The sequence below is a fragment of the Cydia amplana genome, chromosome 19 (genome assembly GCF_948474715.1).
Source record: "Cydia amplana chromosome 19, ilCydAmpl1.1, whole genome shotgun sequence".
Lineage (NCBI taxonomy): Eukaryota > Metazoa > Arthropoda > Insecta > Lepidoptera > Tortricidae > Cydia > Cydia amplana.
In genome coordinates, this window is record NC_086087.1 from 10,042,641 (window position 1) to 10,063,989 (window position 21,349).

General features: G+C 37.0%; 1 protein-coding gene across 1 annotated transcript in view; it reads right to left on the reverse strand.

Moving 5' to 3' along the window:
* The window catches only part of LOC134656977 (tetratricopeptide repeat protein 28), a 129,400-nt gene that overhangs the window by 95,822 nt on the left and 12,229 nt on the right, over positions 1–21,349 (reverse strand). Inside the window, exon 2 of the mRNA XM_063512541.1 lies at positions 13,500–13,553. Coding sequence (XP_063368611.1) covers positions 13,500–13,523 — 24 coding nt within the window. The 5' untranslated portion in view covers positions 13,524–13,553. The remainder of the gene's footprint in view (positions 1–13,499; positions 13,554–21,349) is intronic.

The window sequence follows — 21,349 nt, forward strand, 5'->3', positions numbered from 1 at the left end:
AAATATAATTGCCCCGTCCGGCACTCAGCGTTTGTCGGCATTCGGCATCGACCACAACCGCAATACGGATCAATGAGTTTCTGTTATTATCTCTTTATGGGTTTCTTATGAAATGTGGCAATGCGCATGTTTTGTTCTTGCCCGCAAAACAGTGCTGGTGCACACTTTACCTACACAATGCCGGGTTTACATATGCCCATAACTTAAGATGAAATATTTAAGAATCACACGAAAGTAGCCGCCGCCATATTTACCTGGCTCGGACATGGACATTCAAGTAGGTAACATAATTACATCAATATATAATATATCTGATACCTACTAGTTTCCGTTGTTGGATTGGATACAAAGAAAATAGAGCGGGAAATTAGCTTAATATCATCGATCGCAGACGTTTCTGCTTTTTTTTAAATTAATTTATAATAGAGCGATTAAACGTTTCACAGAACATTTCATAAAATTTCTTCACGCTCTATTTTATTTGTATTACAATTTTTGTCGCAAGCGTGGCTATAAATTAACCTTTCGCGAGATTTTTCTTACTAGGTAATTAAGTACTTATTTTACTACGTGAACCGTGGCGATGGCGCCATAATAATGTAGATAGCCAGTTGCCGGCAGCAAGCTAATATGCTCACATGAAAGTAGACCTACTGGTAGCGGATCATAAATCTCGAATATTTACGATGGAATTCTGTACTTTTACAACATGTTCCCATTAACGTATCGTATTTATTATCACTATCAAAGCGATCGAATTTGTCTTCAAATATTCCGAATATTGAATTACTGGCCCTGTATTCCCAAAGGTACGCGAGCGCGGGAGATTTCGGGTATCCTGTCCTGTCCTGATACGCCTGTGTAATGCGACCTTGGGTTTTCAAACAAGGTACTGTCTATATAAGTGAGCACTTAATACTGGTTCTGTGAGCCGTCGACTCTTTCGTGTTTGTCGTGCGTTTGGAATACCACCACAGAATTGTTACCGCTATCCAAACAAATTGCTCTATTAAATTTTATCTCCCACAAAATAGTTTAAAACCCCAAACAGGCTACAAAGCAGTTTCCTTTTAATAAAGAAAGAGTATGGGTACCATTAATTTATATTTGCCAACCGGGCGGTTAATTAACGGTTAATAATTCCCTTTGATTTATTATAATTATCATAATTAACGGATTACGGATGGAAAGCACTAATCATGATTAAAAACGTGTTTCGCGTTGATTTAGTTCAAAGACGAGTTATTAGTAAAGACTACAAATCAGATATTCCATAGATGGCGTGTGTAAGAACTCCAATCTCCTACAATTTTAACGAAAATGACATGAAAAATCAGCTTTGGCTTGCCAAGGACTACTACCTACGTGAAAATAATTTGCTGTCTTGTCAAACATTATGCCTGGCCCTACTCTTCATACTAGATCTACTTACCCCTCACCCTCGAAATCGCGAAGGAATAAGCAATTTAGACGAACTACAAAATTTTATTGACGTGAATTTACCTGCTTCGGGGTTTAGTCCTACAGTAAGTCGTTCAGATAGCCTTAATATAGTAAGTTATCAATACACCATACTCAACTGTCGATTTTATAATTTCTATGAGCCTTTGTTATTGCCTCGTCTCTGACTAAGACGTTTGTTTGAGTGAAGATTCTGGAATGCGGACGCGAACAATTTGTCTGCAATCGTTTTGATAAGGTAACGCGGTGGCATTTCTAATTTCTCCTATTTAAGTGCTAAGCCAGTTGCGATAAGTGTAATACAGAAGTCCGTTACAAGCGTCATACTGGGAAGACTATTTACCATCGCTGTGCGTTTATAAATACAGTTACGTGTAATAAATAAACTTAAATAAATAAATATATATTCATATTCATATATTTATTCATAATTTTTCGTATTACAAGTCACAATATTATTTAAAAGAGATATGTATTTACAAAATATGATATAAATATGATATGAATATTATGGAACAATTTTACATTAATAGGCCTTAGCCACGGTAAGCTCAATAAGGCTTATTGCGGGTATTACACGACGATAATTATGTATAATAGATAGATATAAACTTATAGATATACCTACATGGAAAACATTCATAACCCAAGAACAATATGTCATGAAGATACAAATAAATGCCCTTACCAGTATTTGAACCCAGGACCTCCCGGTTCGTAGGCAGGGTCACTATACTGACTAGGCTAGGAGGCAGTCACTATGTAATGTAATACATACATGAATAGTATCATGCGTGACGAAACGCACAGTCGTAAGCAAATTTTATGGTTCCATACATACGAGTCACTGTGTGAAATAAATTCACATACTTATTACTATAGTTCGTTTTTTTAACATTAGAAAGAAGGTAAGGGATCTTGGCATGTCTTTTAATTGAAAAACGCTTTTTAAAAATCAGTAACTATTACTTATGAAAGCAGAAGAATATAAATGATGGTATTAGATTTATAATTGTTACATATTTGCCATTATTTATTTTAAAAACGTGTTTTTCAATAAAAAGACACGTCAAGATTGTTTACCTTATTTCTAATGCTAAAAATAACAAACTATATAGTCTTAATATGATATTAATTCTTATCTTACACTGACATATCTATATCAAACACAGATCAATTCATAATCTATTATTACAATCAAAATAAGCACGCTGTTCAGTCCCAACTTGAATCGAAGCACTTACTTGGTGACATTGTAAATATTGTAATATTTCTTTTCACCTGCTAACTGTACCCGCCTACATCGATCGAAGACATAATTAACGGTTGTCGATAATTACATTAATTACTCAATTCATTGGAAATTGTTTCATTACGCTTTTTGTGCGGTTTTGTGCTGTGCATGTGTCATATATGTGTGAGGTCGTGAAACTTGTGCACACTAGAAGGTTTCAATATAATATTATATTATAATATGTAATTCAATAGAACTTGCTAACTATGTAAACAAAAGTTACTAGTAAATTGACATTAAGTGTCAACTTTAGTATGGCGATTTGTTAACATAGTTAGCAAGTTCTATTGAATGCCACTTTAAATAAAATATTACAAGTTAATATAAAAATAAAATAAATATCTTAGGATTTTTTTATACAGATCGACCTAGTTCCACCGTAAGCTCATAGATTGAATAGTAACTTCAGTTAATCAGTAAATATTTGAACTTAAATATTGGTGCAAAAACAAATATAATTGTGTCAGATATTTTTGTATGGTTCGCTGTGATATGATTGCATTGGACTGTATAGTGTACAAGCATTGAGAACGCGAGGTAACAAAATTATACACGGTCACTTTACCCGTGTTTCAGTAGTAGCGCACGTTACGCTTGAAATACGACATATTGTGCACAACTAACAACCAAGAACACTTCACTTTTACAGCCTGCAACCTTTATACACGGAGAGCTAGGCCCGGTTAATGGTATATGACAATAATAGAGAAATTAGTAGGTAAGCAGTGCTCCATACATCAGTTTCCTTACTTAACCTTTTGAACGCCACAGACGGCAATTGACGTCAACGCAAAATCGTGACAACGACGCCAAAGACGGCATTTGACGTCGATCGTTTTTTGATGAAAATCTACTGAAAAACACCCCACTTTTAGGTTGGCATTATTTATTCACAAAACTAAATTTTACCCCCGTAGCGTCAGTGGCACGGCAAATGGATATGTGCCGTTTGGCGTTCAAAAGGTTAAATATTAAGTTGTATGAGAGGTGTGGTAAAATTTATTAGTAATAGTATTTAGTAATTAGTAAGGCTAATAAGTTTTAAACTCAGTTAAAACTGAATAGGTATAGTAGGTACTTAATAAGCTTAATTTTTTTTTTAATAATATTCGCAAAGTTTTAATTTATGTATGGAGTCAGAACTCGAAGCTTAACTTATATCTCAATAGTAGTTTCAATACTCTTATTATCATATTAATTATAAATCATTATATGTTTTCCCTATTTGTATTTTTCTTTGTTTTGTAGTTCGCAGTGCCTTAGTTGTAATACTAAATACTGTAATGCTGTGTAACTAGTTTGAATAATAAATAAATAAATAATCTCTTGGTCTATATTAATATTATATGGCGTGGAAATGAAATACAGGGAAATTTTGAAACGGTACTTATGTTCCACCTTTAAATTACCACAGTAGTAAATTAAATCAATCCGAAATCTAAAAATAAAGCAAGAAATAAACAATGGCAGTTTATTGTCAATTGTCATTGATTATGTTATTTTAGATACAGCTACAGGAATATTTACGATATTAACTCACGTAGGTGGGTATGCGACAGTACGCAGCAGACGGGCACGGGAGTTAAGAGGAGAGTGGACGACCGCTTTTCCACACAAACGTAGTCCCCATTTTCCTCTCTAGATATTGACATCAAAAGAGAGCACCAAGCCTCAAACAGCGGATAGCACGTAACTCGTTATTAGTGCGCATCACGTAGACGCATGCGCATTACGCAGATGCTATTTCCAAACCCGAGGGCCACAAAACGCACGGGTTTTCCTATGTGGTACATATTTAAAAGTACACCAGGAACGTGTTAACGATTCCACAGCGCTCGCGTTCAGAAAATCCCGTGTAACTCCGGCTTAAGTACCGCACGGTACAATCATAGACCCCCGACTAACTATAGGTAATTACCCTACCCAGCAGCGCCACCAACACAAACAAACGCAGTACCTAAATAAAACACGCAGTCAATTATGTACTTTATCGAATGACATTAAAGTAGAGATTGGAATGAGTTTTCAAACGTTGTTACGACCATTTTATACTAAGCAGAGAGAGGCAGTCTTATACCGCAACCGCATTCATTTCACCACTGTCATTTGTCTTTAATAAACTTCAAAAATAACCCCATGAGAGATTCATTTCAATTATGCGGTTTTATATCTCGGGACTTGTTAATTGCTATATAAAATATTATATAAAATATTGTCATTCCTTCGTTTTTAGGGTTCCGTACCCAAAGGGTAAAAAACGGGACCCTATTACTAAGACTTCGCTGTCCGTCCGTCCGTCTGTCACCAGGCTATATCTCATGAACCGCGACAGCTAGACAGTTAAAATTTTCACTAATGATGTATCTCTGTTGCCGCTATAACAACAAATACTAAAAATAAAATAAAATAAATATTTAAGGGGGGCTCCCATACAACAAACACGTTTTTTTTTTGCTCTATTTTTTGTTGATGGTGCGGAACCCTCCGTGCGCGACTCGCACTTGGCCGGTTTTTCTTTTTTCCTAATCTCATCTCACTTATATTTTGGTTTATTATGTTATTTTTAGTGTCATCTATCATTATGTATTAACACCACCAGCATTTATGTTTAATCGTATTGTAAAGTTTATAAGGATATCTTATAATGTATTAGAACAAATTAAATTATTTTCAGAAAATCCTGGGGCACTGGAGGCCTGGTCACTTTTTCTTAGTATATGACATTTATTTCTATAAGTTGATATCTTATAAATTATAAAAGAATTTTAAACAAAGCAACATAGTTTTATAATTACTATAAGTTAACTAATTTAAACAGCCATACAAACATTTGTACGGCAATTATCATAGCAAAAATAATCTACACAAAACAGGTAACACTCATAAATTAACGTAATCAAGTAAATTCACTTAGTACTCATAAACATGAAAGGCATTGCCTATCTTTGTGTATGATTTTAATAGGTCTATAAAAACCGTTCTCACGTAATCTTCATCCTTTATTATTTTTTTACTACTAAAGCTGACTAACTATGTAAGTATATAACTAGTTTCCAGGCCTCCCTAGCGTGATAGTCAATCGTGTTTAGAATCCCCAATGAGGTGGAACTGTGGCTATGGGGGTATGGGCTGCTACCTATAATTCTCTCCACATAGACAATTTGAAAGACTTTAATTGAATTTCTGTTAAAAAGGACACACTGGATTGAAAGACGGACGTCATATCCATTCGGCCACCGCCGCTTCACCCCATGTGTAGACATATACCTACTACTTATACATAAGTTTTTGGCAAACATTTAATTTTTGGTACAAGCTTTTATCGCTGACTGTACTTTTCTTACGACAGACAACTAATATTCATCGAGACAATTCTAAAAACCCCTAACACAATTAGGTTGCGTTGTTTCATCACAGAGTTCCTATGGCCACCTCCTGTCTCCATCATCAGATCAGTTCGACAGTACCATATTATTGTATTGTCATCAGAACTACATACAGCTGCCAATTTTCATGACACTACGATCCTTGGAAGATGGTTAAATTATAACTAATTTAAGGTAACCCTTAGATTCCATTACATAGTTAGTTACATACAGGTCGACCTAATAAAAGCTTGTTAAAATAGTTATTTGTACAACAAGAGATCAAAGTTTGATATTTCTTCGAGTGCTTATTTTGAGTCCCGTGCAAGCGAAAGATTCTATAGTAGATTCACGAGCGTAGCGAGTGAATCTAATTTAGAATCTTGAGCGTAGTAAGGGACTCAAAAGCGCACGAGATGTAAATAACTTTGATCTCGTGTAGTTCACAAAACTTTTCACCTCAGCAGTGAGAACATATTAGAGAACCCGAAAAATGTATTCCTTCTTCATCACTTACCTCTATTCACTCATGTTTTCTTTAGATATACCAACAATTAAGTTTTCACCTCAGCAGCTTGAACAAGGGTACTTTGCTACTTAAAAACAGTGAGCAAAATCGCATTTTGCTCACTGAGTGAGCAAAATCGCACTTTGCTCATTTTGTCTCACTCGGTGAGCAAAATGCGATTTTGCTCACTGTTTTTAAGTAGCAAAGTACCCTTGTTCGAGCTGCTGAGGTGAAAAATATATGATGACATAAAAAGAAAGATAACGCTAAGTCGTAGATGTAGATCGCCGTTATAGAGAAACCTGATTCTATTTCACATCATTATTTTTAACAATTTTGCCATTATTTTGGTTTTTGTTTCGTCAAGATAATTGGGTAGTCAAGTAAATTGTCTTACGCCTAATTAAGTGTGTTCCATACCTGCTTCACTAGTATCTTTTTGTAAAGATCCAAATGCATGTTACTTATTCTATGTACAGTCGACTACAAAGAGATGTATCCACTTTTTCACTTTATTACAATGCTGTAAGGTAAAAAAAGCGGCCAAGTGCGAGTCGGACTCGCCCATGAAGGGTTCCGTATTTAGGGGATTTATGACGTATTAAAAAAAACTACTTACTAGATCTCGTTCAAACCAATTTTCGGTGGAAGTTTGCATGGTAATGTACATCATATATTTTTTTTAGTTTTATCATTCTCTTATTTTAGAAGTTACAGGGGGGGGGGGGGACACACATTTTACCACTTTGGAAGTGTCTCTCGCGCAAACTATTCAGTTTAGAAAAAAATGATATTAGAAACCTCAATATCATTTTTGAAGACCTATCCATAGATACCCCCCACATGTATAGGTTTGATGAAAAAAAAAATATTGTTTTTTTTTTTTGTGTGAAAATCTTAATACGGTTCACAGAATACATCTACTTACCAAGTTTCAACAGTATAGTTCTTATAGTTTCGGAAAAAAGTGGCTGTGACATACGGACGGACAGACAGACGGACAGACGGACAGACAGACAGACATGACGAATCCATAAGGGTTCCGTTTTTTGCCATTTGGCTACGGAACCCTAAAAAGTGGATACATCTCTTTGTAGTCGACTGTACATGACATGATGTTAAAAAAACTATCAAAACCGCTCGTTTGTTGTAATTATTTTAATGACATAATTGAATGCGAACTTCGTCTGCAGGAAATTCCGAACACTATAGAATGTTATTTTTATCTTTCCCAACCGTCGCTGTTTATGGATGAAAACGACAATTGATAATAATTGAAGTAGAATAAATCTTCAACCAGAAATATCACTATTGGCAGGTGAAAAACCAAATCCAAACAGTTTGACTCAAAGAGTACCCACTTGCGTGCGACCGTGAGGGACAGAACATACTTGTTTACGCAATGCGAAGTATGTTGTCTGTAAAGTCTGTTTACGGACGATAATTTTGCGTGATAACGTCAAAAGAAAACATTGATGAAAATTGCATACTTTTATACGTTACCATAGAGATCTGTCCAGAACGTTACCATGGAGATCTGTCCACAACGTGACACTTTTTCGTGCATGGTACCGGTGTTCATCGATTTAAAAGACTTTATCACGTCAAAAAAGAAAGCGAGGTCCTACTGTAATCAACACAATTTAGGAGATTGTTGAATTTTTTTTATAGCTTTTTTAACTTTTGGAATAACGCATTTTCTTCTAATAAATGTATATATAGATGAAGAACACATGGCTTTGTATAGAAAGTATGAAACTACCATACTAAATATCCGACCAAACTCACATTAGAAACAATTTACAAGTAAGATACGTTGACTTGTATCCTTTATTCTATTCACGTCCGCCTAAATAGGAAACAATACGCTTTAAAACATAGATTACGGCACATAGACTGCGCGTTTACGAAGACTTGCAGTCTCAGACAAAAGTTTTTATACCGAATTGTAAAATATCACGCGCTTAGATGTATTTTACATTAGGCCCTTGGGGTCAGGTGGAATAGTTTTTTTTTATTAACAGCTTTGCTTTGGAATCGCCATAAAACGAAATACAAGGTTTTGTTCTGCAAATTGTTATAGTATGGCTCTTCTGAGGTGAACTTTTCGCTTCGAACCTTAATCTTTCAAACAAAGGCCATTGTCTCTATTATCGCAAAACCGCTTGCTCCCGACTTAGCACGTGCCAGTACAACATTCATATTGAAAAACAACCGGTATCGTCATAGTATTAAGGTTCAAATTTAATGTCACTGATATTCTAGATATTACGTTTTGGTAGTGTAGGACGATAGACCGCCCCGAAGCGATACGGCACTCATATTATTTTGATACTTAGTGTGGTGTTAAAAATGAAACCCGGTTATTTATGATAAAGCGTTGTATATTTGTTATATAACAAAATCTAAGGTAACAATGTAAATTTAAGATTAATAAGTTTAACATAGGTATAATCAACATTTTTCCGTGTAGGTATATAAACAGTTATACGTACTACTAGATAAAATCGTGTCATAAAAAATCAGATATAATCAATTTCTTTCTTATATTATAACCGACCTTTCTTCTGACCGTTGACACGTGACGTTTTGTTAGAAAAGCTTTACGCTTCAAAGCTCCACGTTTGCCTTATCAGTGTTTTTATTGTCACTATGCGTCGGCATCACATCAGAGGTGCTAATTTCACAGTATCGTTATTTTAAAGATAAGAAAAAATAACAATGCTTGCAGCTGCACCTTTGTAAATTATTACATTTACCACCGCAAGCTAATAATTTAAATAAAACAATATAATAGATAACCACGTTTCATTTTTAACACCACACTTGGAAATGAGAATTGGAAGAACTGTCATGGGGACCGAAATTCGACGCGACAGGTATATTCCAACGATAATACGTTTGTAATAAATAAGGTACCAATGTTTTAAAAATACTTTTTCAGCAAACAAAGACTGGAGAATGTTAGAATGGTGGTAAAGACCACATTTCTCATAGAAAATTCGCACACAAATGAAAATTGTGACATAAAGTCTTCATATGCTCCATCTAGAGGTCGTGATCTGCGCTCCGAAACCACCCCTGACAATTCATGCTAACGCTCTCAGCGCCATTAGGACCCGTGATACCATCTACCATTATTCTATTTCCCTCGAATCATACTTGAGTACTATTACCATTAAATATTCTGTATTTGGTGGTAAGAGTTAGGTGCTCTACACACTGTAGAATAATACAATAACGTTATAGCAACCGTGTATATCACAATAGCGGTGTTTTTAACAAGCTTTTATTAGGTCGACCTGTATGTAACTAACTATGTAATGAAATCTAAGGTAACTAATTTAACCATCTTCCAAGGATCGTAGCATCATGAAAATTGGCAGCTGTATGTAGTTTTGATGACAGTACAATAATATGGTACTGTCGAACTGATCTGATGATGGAGACAGGAGGTGGCCATAGGAACTCTCGACCTGTATGTAACTAACATGTAATGGAATCTAAGGTAACTAATTTAACCATCTTCTAAGGATCGTAGCGTCATGAAAATTGGCAGCTGTATGTAGTTCTGGTGACAATACAATAATTTGTACGGTAGTACTATTAGTTATTCTGTGGTACTGTCAAACTAATCTGATGATGGAGACAGGAGGTGGCCATAGGAACTCTGTGATGAAACAACGCAACCTTGTGTTAGAGGTTTTTAGAATTGTCTCTATTAGTTGTCTGTCGTATGAAAAGTACAGTCAGCGATAAAAGCTTGTCCCAAAAATGAAATTTTTGCCAAAAACTTATTTAAACTTAGGTGAGATTTAGTTTGATTTGCCTCGACCCCCTGCTTCCTCCCCGATTTTCGTGTGAGATTTTTAATATTTTTTTTATATCGCAAAAAATTCGGGATTCCGCTATTCATGCCCTAGTGCGAGCGAAACGCATGATAAAATGACTCTGACGCGCGCGGGTACCAATGAGCGTGAGCGAATGTCAAGGTCGTATCGTATCAAACCAAGATCAAATCCTCAACATATTGCTATACTAGAATCGGCCTCAATGCTCGCGACGTATAAGGAGTGTGACACATTAAATAATTACTTCGCTCGTTCACACCAAAGGTGGTTCGGTTCGAATGTGTACGAGCCCTTAAGAGGCCGAACCGAACAATGCCGCCGCGCCCACTCTATCCGTCATCTGCTAACAGCGGTTGAATTACATTAATTTGTATCGACTTTATGGTGGGACTTAACAAGTCATTCGAGTGCATTGACGTATATCTCAGGACTGGCCTTATGGGCAATAAGAATGGGGCATGAATGGGGCCAGTTCAGCGGTGTGACACCGCTACAACGCGATTGGTTTATGAGTTTGCATCACGCGTGCGATTGGTCGCAACTGGTTGCGTTAGACTGCACGATACTAGTACCATTTTTAGTGCCCGTAAGGTCCGTCCTGAGATATACGTCAATGATCGAGTACAAGACAGAAACTTGCAGCTAGCAGGTTAAACTAGTGTTGGTTAAGACAAGAAACTCGAGTTTTTTTCACCTTGTTAGAGACCAGAGTCTTTTGAAGAGACGAGTCCTCTTGAGTCCCTAATTTCTTTTTACAAAAAAAAAAACAAAATCTATATTTACTTTACCTAGTTATAATTTGAATTGAAATAATTCAGTCCTTTAGGTATTCCTGTTGCAACTTAGTAGCGATGTATGCGACAATGTACTCGTACATTCTACCACAAACGCTTGTATGGCAGGGTGCATTGCATACCTCTAATCTAGGCCGATTACACACATCAGCTTTTCACGCAATTTCCCAACTACCATCTTAATTTCCTGGCATCTAGATAACTATGTAATGATATTACCACAATTTGTCGCACAACATGTACATAAAGCGTCGTCTCGCCTCTAGAAAGATTCAACAGATGTCACCGAACTCAAAGTAAAGAGCTTAAAACATAAGACTATTATGTGTTTTACGTCTTTTTTGTTCTAAGAAGAGGCTTAATTAGAAAGTAACGTATCGCTAATGCCTACGCCGTGGGCATTCCTGAAATCCTGACTCTCACGCGATTATAGCAATTATGTCGCAACTTTATATATCTGTTTTAGAAATCATCCTCGGTTGGCTAAGGTGCCTTTCACACTGGCGGTGTAAATAATTGGCGTTATTTGCACTTGTAACGTTAACTGTTCCCTGCAATGAGAAATAGTTACCACTTTTGACTCTTTTGAGTCGAAGTTCGGAGATGCACACTTTTGACATTGTTTTTCATATAATCTCTAAATAATTATCTAATCTTCAAAAATTGATAAAGCACAGCAAATCTTTGTTATATTTTGTAACTAGCTAAGAAACACAACAGTCAAAAAGACGAATAAGGACAAACGAATATCAACGCCTTGTTAAATTTAAGAGACGTTTATTAATAACGCCAACCATGTTTAATTTAGCGAGCGAAATTAAAAAAAAAGCGGCCAAGTGCGAGTCGGACTCGCCCATGAAGGGTTCCGTATTTAGGCGATTTATAACGTATAAAAAAAAACTACTTACTAGATCTCGTTCAAACCAATTTTCGGTGGAAGTTTACATGGTAATGTACATCATATATTTTTTTTAGTTTTATCATTCTCTTATTTTAGAAGTTACAGGGGGGGGACACACATTTTATCACTTTGGAAGTGTCTCTTGCGCAAACTATTCAGTTTAGAAAAAAATGATATTAGAAACCTCAATATCATTTTTGAAGACCTATCCATAGATACCCCACACGTATGGGTTTGATGAAAAAAAATTTTTGAGTTTCAGTTCGAAGTATGGGGAACCCCAAAAATTTATTGTTTTTTTTCTATTTTTGTGTGAAAATCTTAATGCGGTTCACAGAATACATCTACTTACCAAGTTTCAACAGTATAGTTCTTATAGTTTCGGAGAAAAGTGGCTGTGACATACGGACGGACAGACAGACGGACAGACGGACAGACAGACAGACATGACGAATCTATAAAGGTTCCGTTTTTTGCCATTTGGCTACGGAACCCTAAAAACGGTTTTTAACCCGATAAAAATATATTTTACATAAATACCATTACCTACTTACATCAAATTATAGCTTTTTATACATAGAAGGTAGCATCCTATAGAAGTGGTCTACGCGTGCCTCCGTGAGGGACAAAACATATAAATTCGACCAATCACGGTGGTCAATTTACGGTGGGGAATAAAACAAGATGTGAGACTGTAACAAGGACAAACAATAATAGCGCTTTCGCTGCTACACCTACTGAAAGATACATAAGACTATCCCGTTCTGTCAGTTATCCCCACCACTCATGCCCAATCCAGTTATACTAGATTCATGTTTTTATATTTGAAAGTAGCACTAATGTAATGACTACTTTGAAAGTGGAAATGGACCCTAAGATTAGATGCCTATTAATATTAATTTACCGCTGAGCAGATCCTTCGCAACAGTATTAATAAGACCAACATATCATGAACCGATCTCAGCGATCATGAGTTATGGCTTCCGTGTCAACATTCCTCATTAGTGCACGAAATCAACTTCTAACTGAACTAAATTAAACTAAATTTTATTTAGACTAAATTAGAGTCTGTGCGGAAAGAGAAGAGTCGTGGAATATATGGGCCCCATGCATTCCACGACCCTTCTCTTTCCGAACAGACTATAATTACCTCCAATGAAATTTAAATCATAATTAATGGAATACAATTTGTTCCGTTCGATTTTAAAACAAAACAAATCAACTCTATTTTCTAATACCACTGATTCAAATTCGATTGCCAATTTTCCTTGGTGGGCCGCTAGAACTAAAACCATACGCCAAAGTAAATTAGACTTTTGACAAACCTCTGAGAAATCCCTCTGCGACATTCTGTCCGTCTACATTCTTCACTTCACAATCTGAAAACAATAAAAGTAAGTTTAATATTTTCATATAATTTTAGTAAAAACAAAGACTAGTACGGGACACAGATAAAGTCTGTCAAGCCATTTCGTCAGTAGAAAAAAAACCGGCCAAGTGCGAGTCGGACTCGCGCACGGAGGGTTCCGCACCATCAACAAAAAATAGAGCAAAACAAGCAAAAAAAACAAGCAAAAAAACGGTCACCCATCCAAGTACTGACCCCGCCCGACGTTGCTTAACTTCGGTCAAAAATCACGTTTGTTGTATGGGAGCCCCACTTAAATCTTTATTTTATTCTGTTTTTAGTATTTGTTGTTATAGCGGCAACAGAAATACATCATCTGTGAAAATTTCAACTGTCTAGCTATCACAGTTAGTGAGATACAGCCTGGTGACAGACGGACGGACGGACGGACGGACAGCGGAGTCTTAGTAATAGGGTCCCGTTTTTACCCTTTGGGTACGGAACCCTAAAGAGCGGCAAAGAAATGTAGGCGCGAAGGGTAATCGTGACATAGCAAATTTGGTTTAATAGCTACTGACAAACTTGGTTGACCGGCTATTAGGGCTTGTAATTCGAATATTCGAATTTGTCGAATATTCGAATTTGTCGAATATTATATCGACCTGTTTTGATATTCGAATATTCGGCCGCTCAGGTTTCGAATATTCGAATATTTTTTATTACTATAAAAAATCTATGTCATCCGCTGTAGTTACAGTTTCTGTGTGTTTTCCTGGTATTTACAGTGAATGAGGAACGGTAGGTTACCCAAATACGAAGGAAGTAATATTTTTACTGTATTCCTCTCGATAGACTGACGTAGAATACAGTGACACCTAACTCAATTTAAAAGAAAACGAAATCAAAAAGTATGTTATTTTTACGGTGCGTAGCGTAAGTTTTAAGTTAAAGGGTCATTCTGTACAAGCGTACGTACGTTAAGCGAATTTTTGAAGTCTAAACCTTGCCACTTATCGCAATTCTCAAATTTAATCATACCAAACCTGCCCAACTTGGTAATCTAACCATGCACCTTTAGCTGACGAATAATCCACCCAGTAGTCAACTAACTTTTTCCCTTAAATATTCCAATATCATATAATTAGCCGACCATTAGGAATAAAAACTTGCCAAAACAAATAAAGTCAATAAAGATTCAAAATACAATGCAATTAAAGGCCTTTTTACAGTCCTCTGAGTGACTACAAGTTTATTTACATCGGAAAATAATTACCTAGGTACCTACTAAAAAAATATCTTACATACCTAGGTGTTTGGATGGTTAAAGTTATATTATTTCATGCAACGACGCATTTCTAATAAGTTTTATCTAGAAATATTAAATACGTCTAATTTTGGCGTTTTAATTGTTTTTATATGTGGGCATCTCATAGTAGGATGACAAAATCTAGTCAATTAAGTGGATTTCTGCCAAATATCATTAGTTTTAGTAATATGTGGAAAAAGCTTTTGAATAAAACGATAATAAACCGATTTCTCGTTCCTTTTCTTATTTTTTATAATATTCGAATAATTATTCGAATATTCGAATACGTCGTCAGAAAAAGTCGAATATTCGAATATCTGAAAGTTTCGAATATTTGCAATCCCTACCGGCTATATACATATGTTAAGGGGCCCACTGATTAAAGGGGCCCACTGATTAACAGTCCACCGGACGGTATCGGCCTGTCAGTTGTTCGGAACTGCCAAATTTTTGTTCTAACTGACAGGCCGACGTCCGGCGGACTGTTAATCAGTGGGCCCCTTAACAGTGCGTCCGCCGGACGGTATCGGCCTGTCAGTTAGAACAAAAAGTTGACAGTTTCGAACAACTGACAGGCCGTTACTGTCCGGCGGACTGTTAATCACCGGGCCCCTTTACGTAAATGTCCATGCCAAGATTCATGTCGTTTCAAAAAGATGGCGTCACTTCGATTGTATGAGGGCCGCACACAGACAAGACATCCTCTAGACTGAGCATAGTAACGCTACCCCCTCTGCCACAAATATACGGTAGTTTTACTCCATCTTCGAGTCAAAGTGTCAGAATCCCGTGCCGTGATTGGTCCGTGTCTTTGAACGGACCAATCACGGCACGGGATTCGCTCACCTCGTCCCCCGCAACCGTTGCGTTGGCAGCATCGGTTTCATGAAATAATTGCTCTAAACTCCGTCTAGAGGATTCCTAGTCTATGGGGCCACATGTCAGCGGCGGATTCGTGTGAATCTAATAAGCATCCACTTTTCTATACAGCTAGTATGGCGACTTTGGTACTTAAGTTGAGTTACTTACTGTACCATCGTGATCTTAACTGATAATTCGTGAACCTTAATCCACAGACATAAGATCCACCTTCGGTCAGTGTTAATGTCAGTACTTAACGTAAAGTGCGTATCGATTTCCCCTGCTTCTTGTGTTCGGGTATTAAGTTTATAATTATGACCAAAGCATGGCTTTAATGTGCAATTTTGTTGAAAGCAGTCCCCGTTTGATTACAGATCATCAACCTAAACTCAACCTTAGCAGCTTAGGCTTAAGGTAGATTATTCATTGTCTGTGAGAGAAGACATCAGTGGTGAACTACAACATATATTAAACCTTAATTCATTAGGTTTAAGGTAGATTTTTGAGTGTGTGTGATAAAGGAGGCTGGCGGTTGTTAGTTAGATCTGATGCCACTTAAGAATCCGCTGATGGTTGTCAAACTTGCTATGAGATATCTCTAATACTGTAGCAGTATACAGGATGTAAAATAGTAGGTAGCATATGAACTTATATTAAAATAATTTTTAAGCAAAAAAAAACCGACTTCTATGCGGCCCGGTGAAAGATTATTGTAGATGGTGCGCTATGTAGAAAAGGAAGCATTTCGTTTCTGTAAGGCTCGCAGTTCTAACCTAACCTAACCCACTTTTGTTCGGTTCTGTGAGGATAGCAGTTCAAACCTAACCTAACCCACTTAACGGCGCATGCGGTGCGGTGTACGGGGGTTTGAGCGGGAGGGGTTTGGCCTCATCATACTTTATACCTACATTTTATGGTAGGTAATCATAGTGGTTTATTTAGTTTAGGTATCATAGTGATTTTCCGGGTCAAGGTCGTCGGGTCTGTGTCCGAGTCCGGGTCCGAGTCCGGGTCTAGTCCAGGTCCGAGTCCGAGTCCAGGTCCGGGTCCGGGTCCGAACCGGATCCGGGTACGAGTCCGGATCTGGATCCGAGTCCGGGTCCCAGTCCAAGTCAAAGTCGAAATTCGAAATCACCAAACATGTACTATGTGTCGTTGAAGAGTTCTGTTCTGATCAACATCAGCAGTTCCAGTTCATCAAATGCGACAGTTTTTAATGTTAATGCTTTATTTTATGATGAAAATACAGAAAATTCTATACGTGTGCCTTTAAGATTTGAGGAGTTCCCTCGATTTCTCATGGATCCCATGTTCAGAACTTGAGCTTGACATAAATATGGCTTAAAAACCTAACTTGCTTAACAAACATAACGAAAAGAAAAAATCGCCAAACGCGAGCTATGCGTCGTTAAAGAGTTTCGTTCTGGTCATCATCAGCAGTTACACTTCCTCAAATGTTACTTTTTAAATGTATATGCTTGATTTGTTGATTAAAACACAACAATCACTATATGTATGCCTTTAAGATTTGAGGAGTTCCCTCGATTCCTTATGGATCTCATCATCAGAACTCGAGCTTGACAGAAATGTGGCTTAAAAACTAAACTTGCTTAACAAACATAACGAAGAGGACAAATCGCCAAACGTGAACTATGCGTCGTTGAAGAGTTCTGTTCTGATCATCATCAGCAGTTCCACTTCATCAAATGTCACGTTTCTGAATGTATATGCTTGATTTGTTGATAAAAACACAAAAATCACTATATGTATGCCTTTAAGATTTGAGGAGTTCCCTCGATTCCTCATGGATCCCATCATCAGAACTGGGTTTTGACAAAAACGGGACCAATCTGTATGCATATACATACAACCAAAAAAAGAATTTTCAAAATCGGTCCAGTAATGACGGAGATATGGAGTAACAAACATAAAAAAAAATAAAAAAAAATAAAAAAAAAAAAAAAAACATACAACCGAATTGATAACCTCCTCCTTTTAGATTTGGAAGTCGGTTAAAAATGATTTTAGTACATATACGGCGGATACGGCCCAACTCGAACAATGCTTATTAAGATGCCACACCAATACGATACTGATCTGTCAGTATCAAAAGTGACATTTCTTCATCTAAAAACGTCACTTCACTGCCAGATCGGTATAGTATCGCTGTGACATTGTACGAATTGGGCCGAAAGTCAAACACAATATCACACAGCTCTATTAACATAATGCGCTAACGTGGAGTCACGGGACAGGCTTAGCCTAGTGTGTTCCACTAAACTGATCTAAATGTAAATGAATGATTTTTAAAAATAAAATTTTACTTTACTTTACTTTATATATATTTTGCCAGCAATAATCACAGAGGATAGGTAAGCTGCTCGTATTTTAGAAGAAGGAAGTTAATCCTAAATCCCCCATACAGAATGCCGTCCGCGAAGCTGAATAAAAGTGATAAAACGCCCCCGCAGCATAAATACAGATTACAAGAATAGCCATAAAGCCTCACTGAAGAAGTGTCGATTTCCTACACTATTTCCTAGTTTATGCTCGAGAAACTGGAGGCCAATTCTGTTTCTTACAATTTGATATGGTTTTCATCTTATTTGGGTTCCGTACCTCAAAAGGAAAACACGGATCCCTTATAGGATCACTCGTGCGTCTGTCTGTCTCTCCGACCATTCACCCCCCCCCCCCCCTAATCTCCGAAACTACTGGGTCTGCAATTTTGAAAAAAATACACTAAATAGTTCTTTACCTATAGATGACAGGAAAACCTATTAGGAATGTGCAGTCAAGCGTGAGTCGGACTTAATGTACGGAACCGTTGGAATGCGAGTCCGGCTTGGCTGGTTTTATTTTTAATACGCTGCACCAATCAGCGTGAGCCGCTAACGAAATGTAACCAGAGGGCCTACCGCGAACCATGTTCGACGTATTGCCTCTCTGTCGCTCTTGTAAATTCGCACGTAAGTGTGACAGGGAGGCAACACGTCGAACGTGGTTCGCGGTAGAGCCTCAGGCTAGGGGGACTATCCAAGATGACAAACGTTAATAGAAAATGCTAATCGACACATAAATGTTATACTTCCATACATCTTTTATGTTTCGTAGTATCCGTCATCCCGATATTTTTTTTCGTCTCATTTAATATTTTTCGATGTATACTATTGTCATCTTGTCTAGGCCACAAGGGGCCAGTTTCTCAAGCGCTTGTAACTTGTATTACAAGCGGATATCACTTTTTGACAGCTTTTGTTAGAAAGGGACTTCCACTTGTATTATAAGTTACAAGCTTTTGAGAAACGGGCCCCAGGAGTCCTTTCATCAAGTATCTCGCTCGCACTTGAGACGCCTGATGACAAGGCTCAAAGTCGTAAAGATCAAGTCAAAACCTTATCAAATAGTAAAAACGGAATTGGTATCCTAGTATGTACCTAAATATTCGAGAATCGGTTTACTCCAGTCAACAGGTATAGTAAATTAGAGAACCGGACTGTCCTATAGTATCTTTTATAGAATGTTATTAAGAAACAAGAGCTATTACAATTTCATTTGCGTTTAACTAATTTATAGAAAAGCCCTAGAATTTCAGTACTATATACATATTTATAGCATAAGTAGTATTAAGTAGCAATGCAGGCAGACGAGACGATCGCGCATTATTTATTTTAACTTTATTGCACATTCCAAAAGGCATTATCTACCAGTCAACCATAGGGCCAAACAGAAACACTAAAAGTGGGTTATTTTATCGTTTACAATTATTATACGTATTTGCTATGCATCGACGGATTTATTATCAACTGGTCAACGATCACTACATAGTATAAAACAAAGTCGCTTCCCGTTGTCTGTCTGTCCCTATGTATGCTTATATCTTTAAAACTATGCACCGGATTTTGAACGATAGAGTGATTCAAGAGGAAGGTTTATGTATAATTTGTTAACCCGTGCGAAGCCGGGGTCGCTATTCAGAATAATGGTCCATCGGATCGGTCAGAAGAATAATTGTGGCGTTATCTGTGAAAAGGGACCTTATTGTCGATGGCGCTTACGCCATTATTAACGATGCTCCGATATAAATACAATGCCGCGCGGCGCTGTACGGCGTAAGCGCCATCGACAATAAGGTCCCTTTTCATAGATAATGCCCCAATTTTAAGTTCTTCCTTGATCGGACTTTATACCAAGTGCGTTCAAATAAGTAATATAACTGTTTCCGCCGCCACCATAAATATGTACGCATTCATCTGACGTTTACGACGCAGTTTAGAGTGGCTGTAATCATAGCTGCGATATTTCGTTCTTTAAGACTTTGACATGATGTATCTGCACGGCTACCACGAGTTGGCGTTTGACATTTACATTAGCGTCTGCGTGGACTCGATCGCATTCCCTCATGTGCGAGCGAGATGGACTGCGTTCGAATTTACGCAGGAGCTGACGTAAACGTCAAGTGTCAACTCATGGCCAGGGGTCGGAAACCGGTATTTGGTCCATACAAAAATACCGGTATTATTACGTTCTTTTTCGTTCTTTGGCCTATTATTTCATTTTTAATGGGAAAATCTAATAATACGAAGTTGTATATATACATGACTAGCTGTTGCCCGCGACTTCGTACGCGTGGATTTGTATATTGGTGGTTATATATTCTACATTAGCTTAGAACATTATGCAGCAAGAGATTGCGGTAGGACGGTTAATCATTTCTTAATTATTAATATTATACGACGCATGAGACTTGTCTTTCACAACCTACGAAGTTTCAAGCCCCTAACTGAATAAAATTGTCCTCGATGTAATCCCTCTAAACCCCCTTAGAAGATTTTCATGTCCTCTATTTAATAAAACCTACTACCTATTTACGAAGTTTCAAGTTCCTAGCTTTAAATAAAATTTGCACCGTAAGATGGACTTTCATCCCCTTTTTAACCCCCTTAGGGGTTGAATTTACAAAAACGTTGCAATTACTTTTTTTGTAATCGGCTATTATGCCTTTCTAAGAAGTTTCAAAGCATTTGTAATGGATTCAAACATTCAACCCCTGTTTAACCCTGTTAGGGGATGAATTATACAAAACGCTGAAATTACTTTCCCTGTATTTTAATAATATCCCGAAATACAAAGATTCAAGTCCCGCGTTCGAAAAAATGTTTGATATCCATACAAACTTTCAACCCCTTTTTCACCACTTTAGGGGATGAATATTCAATAACGCTGAAATTAGTTTTCTTGTATTTTAATAACATATATATTTACGAAGTTTCAAGTTCCTAGCTTAAAATAAAATTTGAACTCCATACAAAATTTCAACCCCTTTTTAACCCTGTTAGGGGATTTACAAAACGCTGATATAACTTTTTCTGTCTTCTAATAATATCCCCAAATACAAAGATTCAAGTCCCGCACTCTCAAAAATATTTGATATCCGTACAAATTTTCAACCCCATGTTTTATTACCTTGGGGGATGAATTTTTAAAAACGCTGAAATTTGTTTTCTTGTATCTTAATACCTTTTTGCAAAGTTTCAAGTTCCTAGCTTAAAATAAAGTTTGCACCCTAAGACGAACTTTAATCCCCTTTTTAACCCCCTTAGGGGTTGAATTTCCAAAAACGTTGCAATTACTTTTTTTTGTTATCGGCTATTATGCCT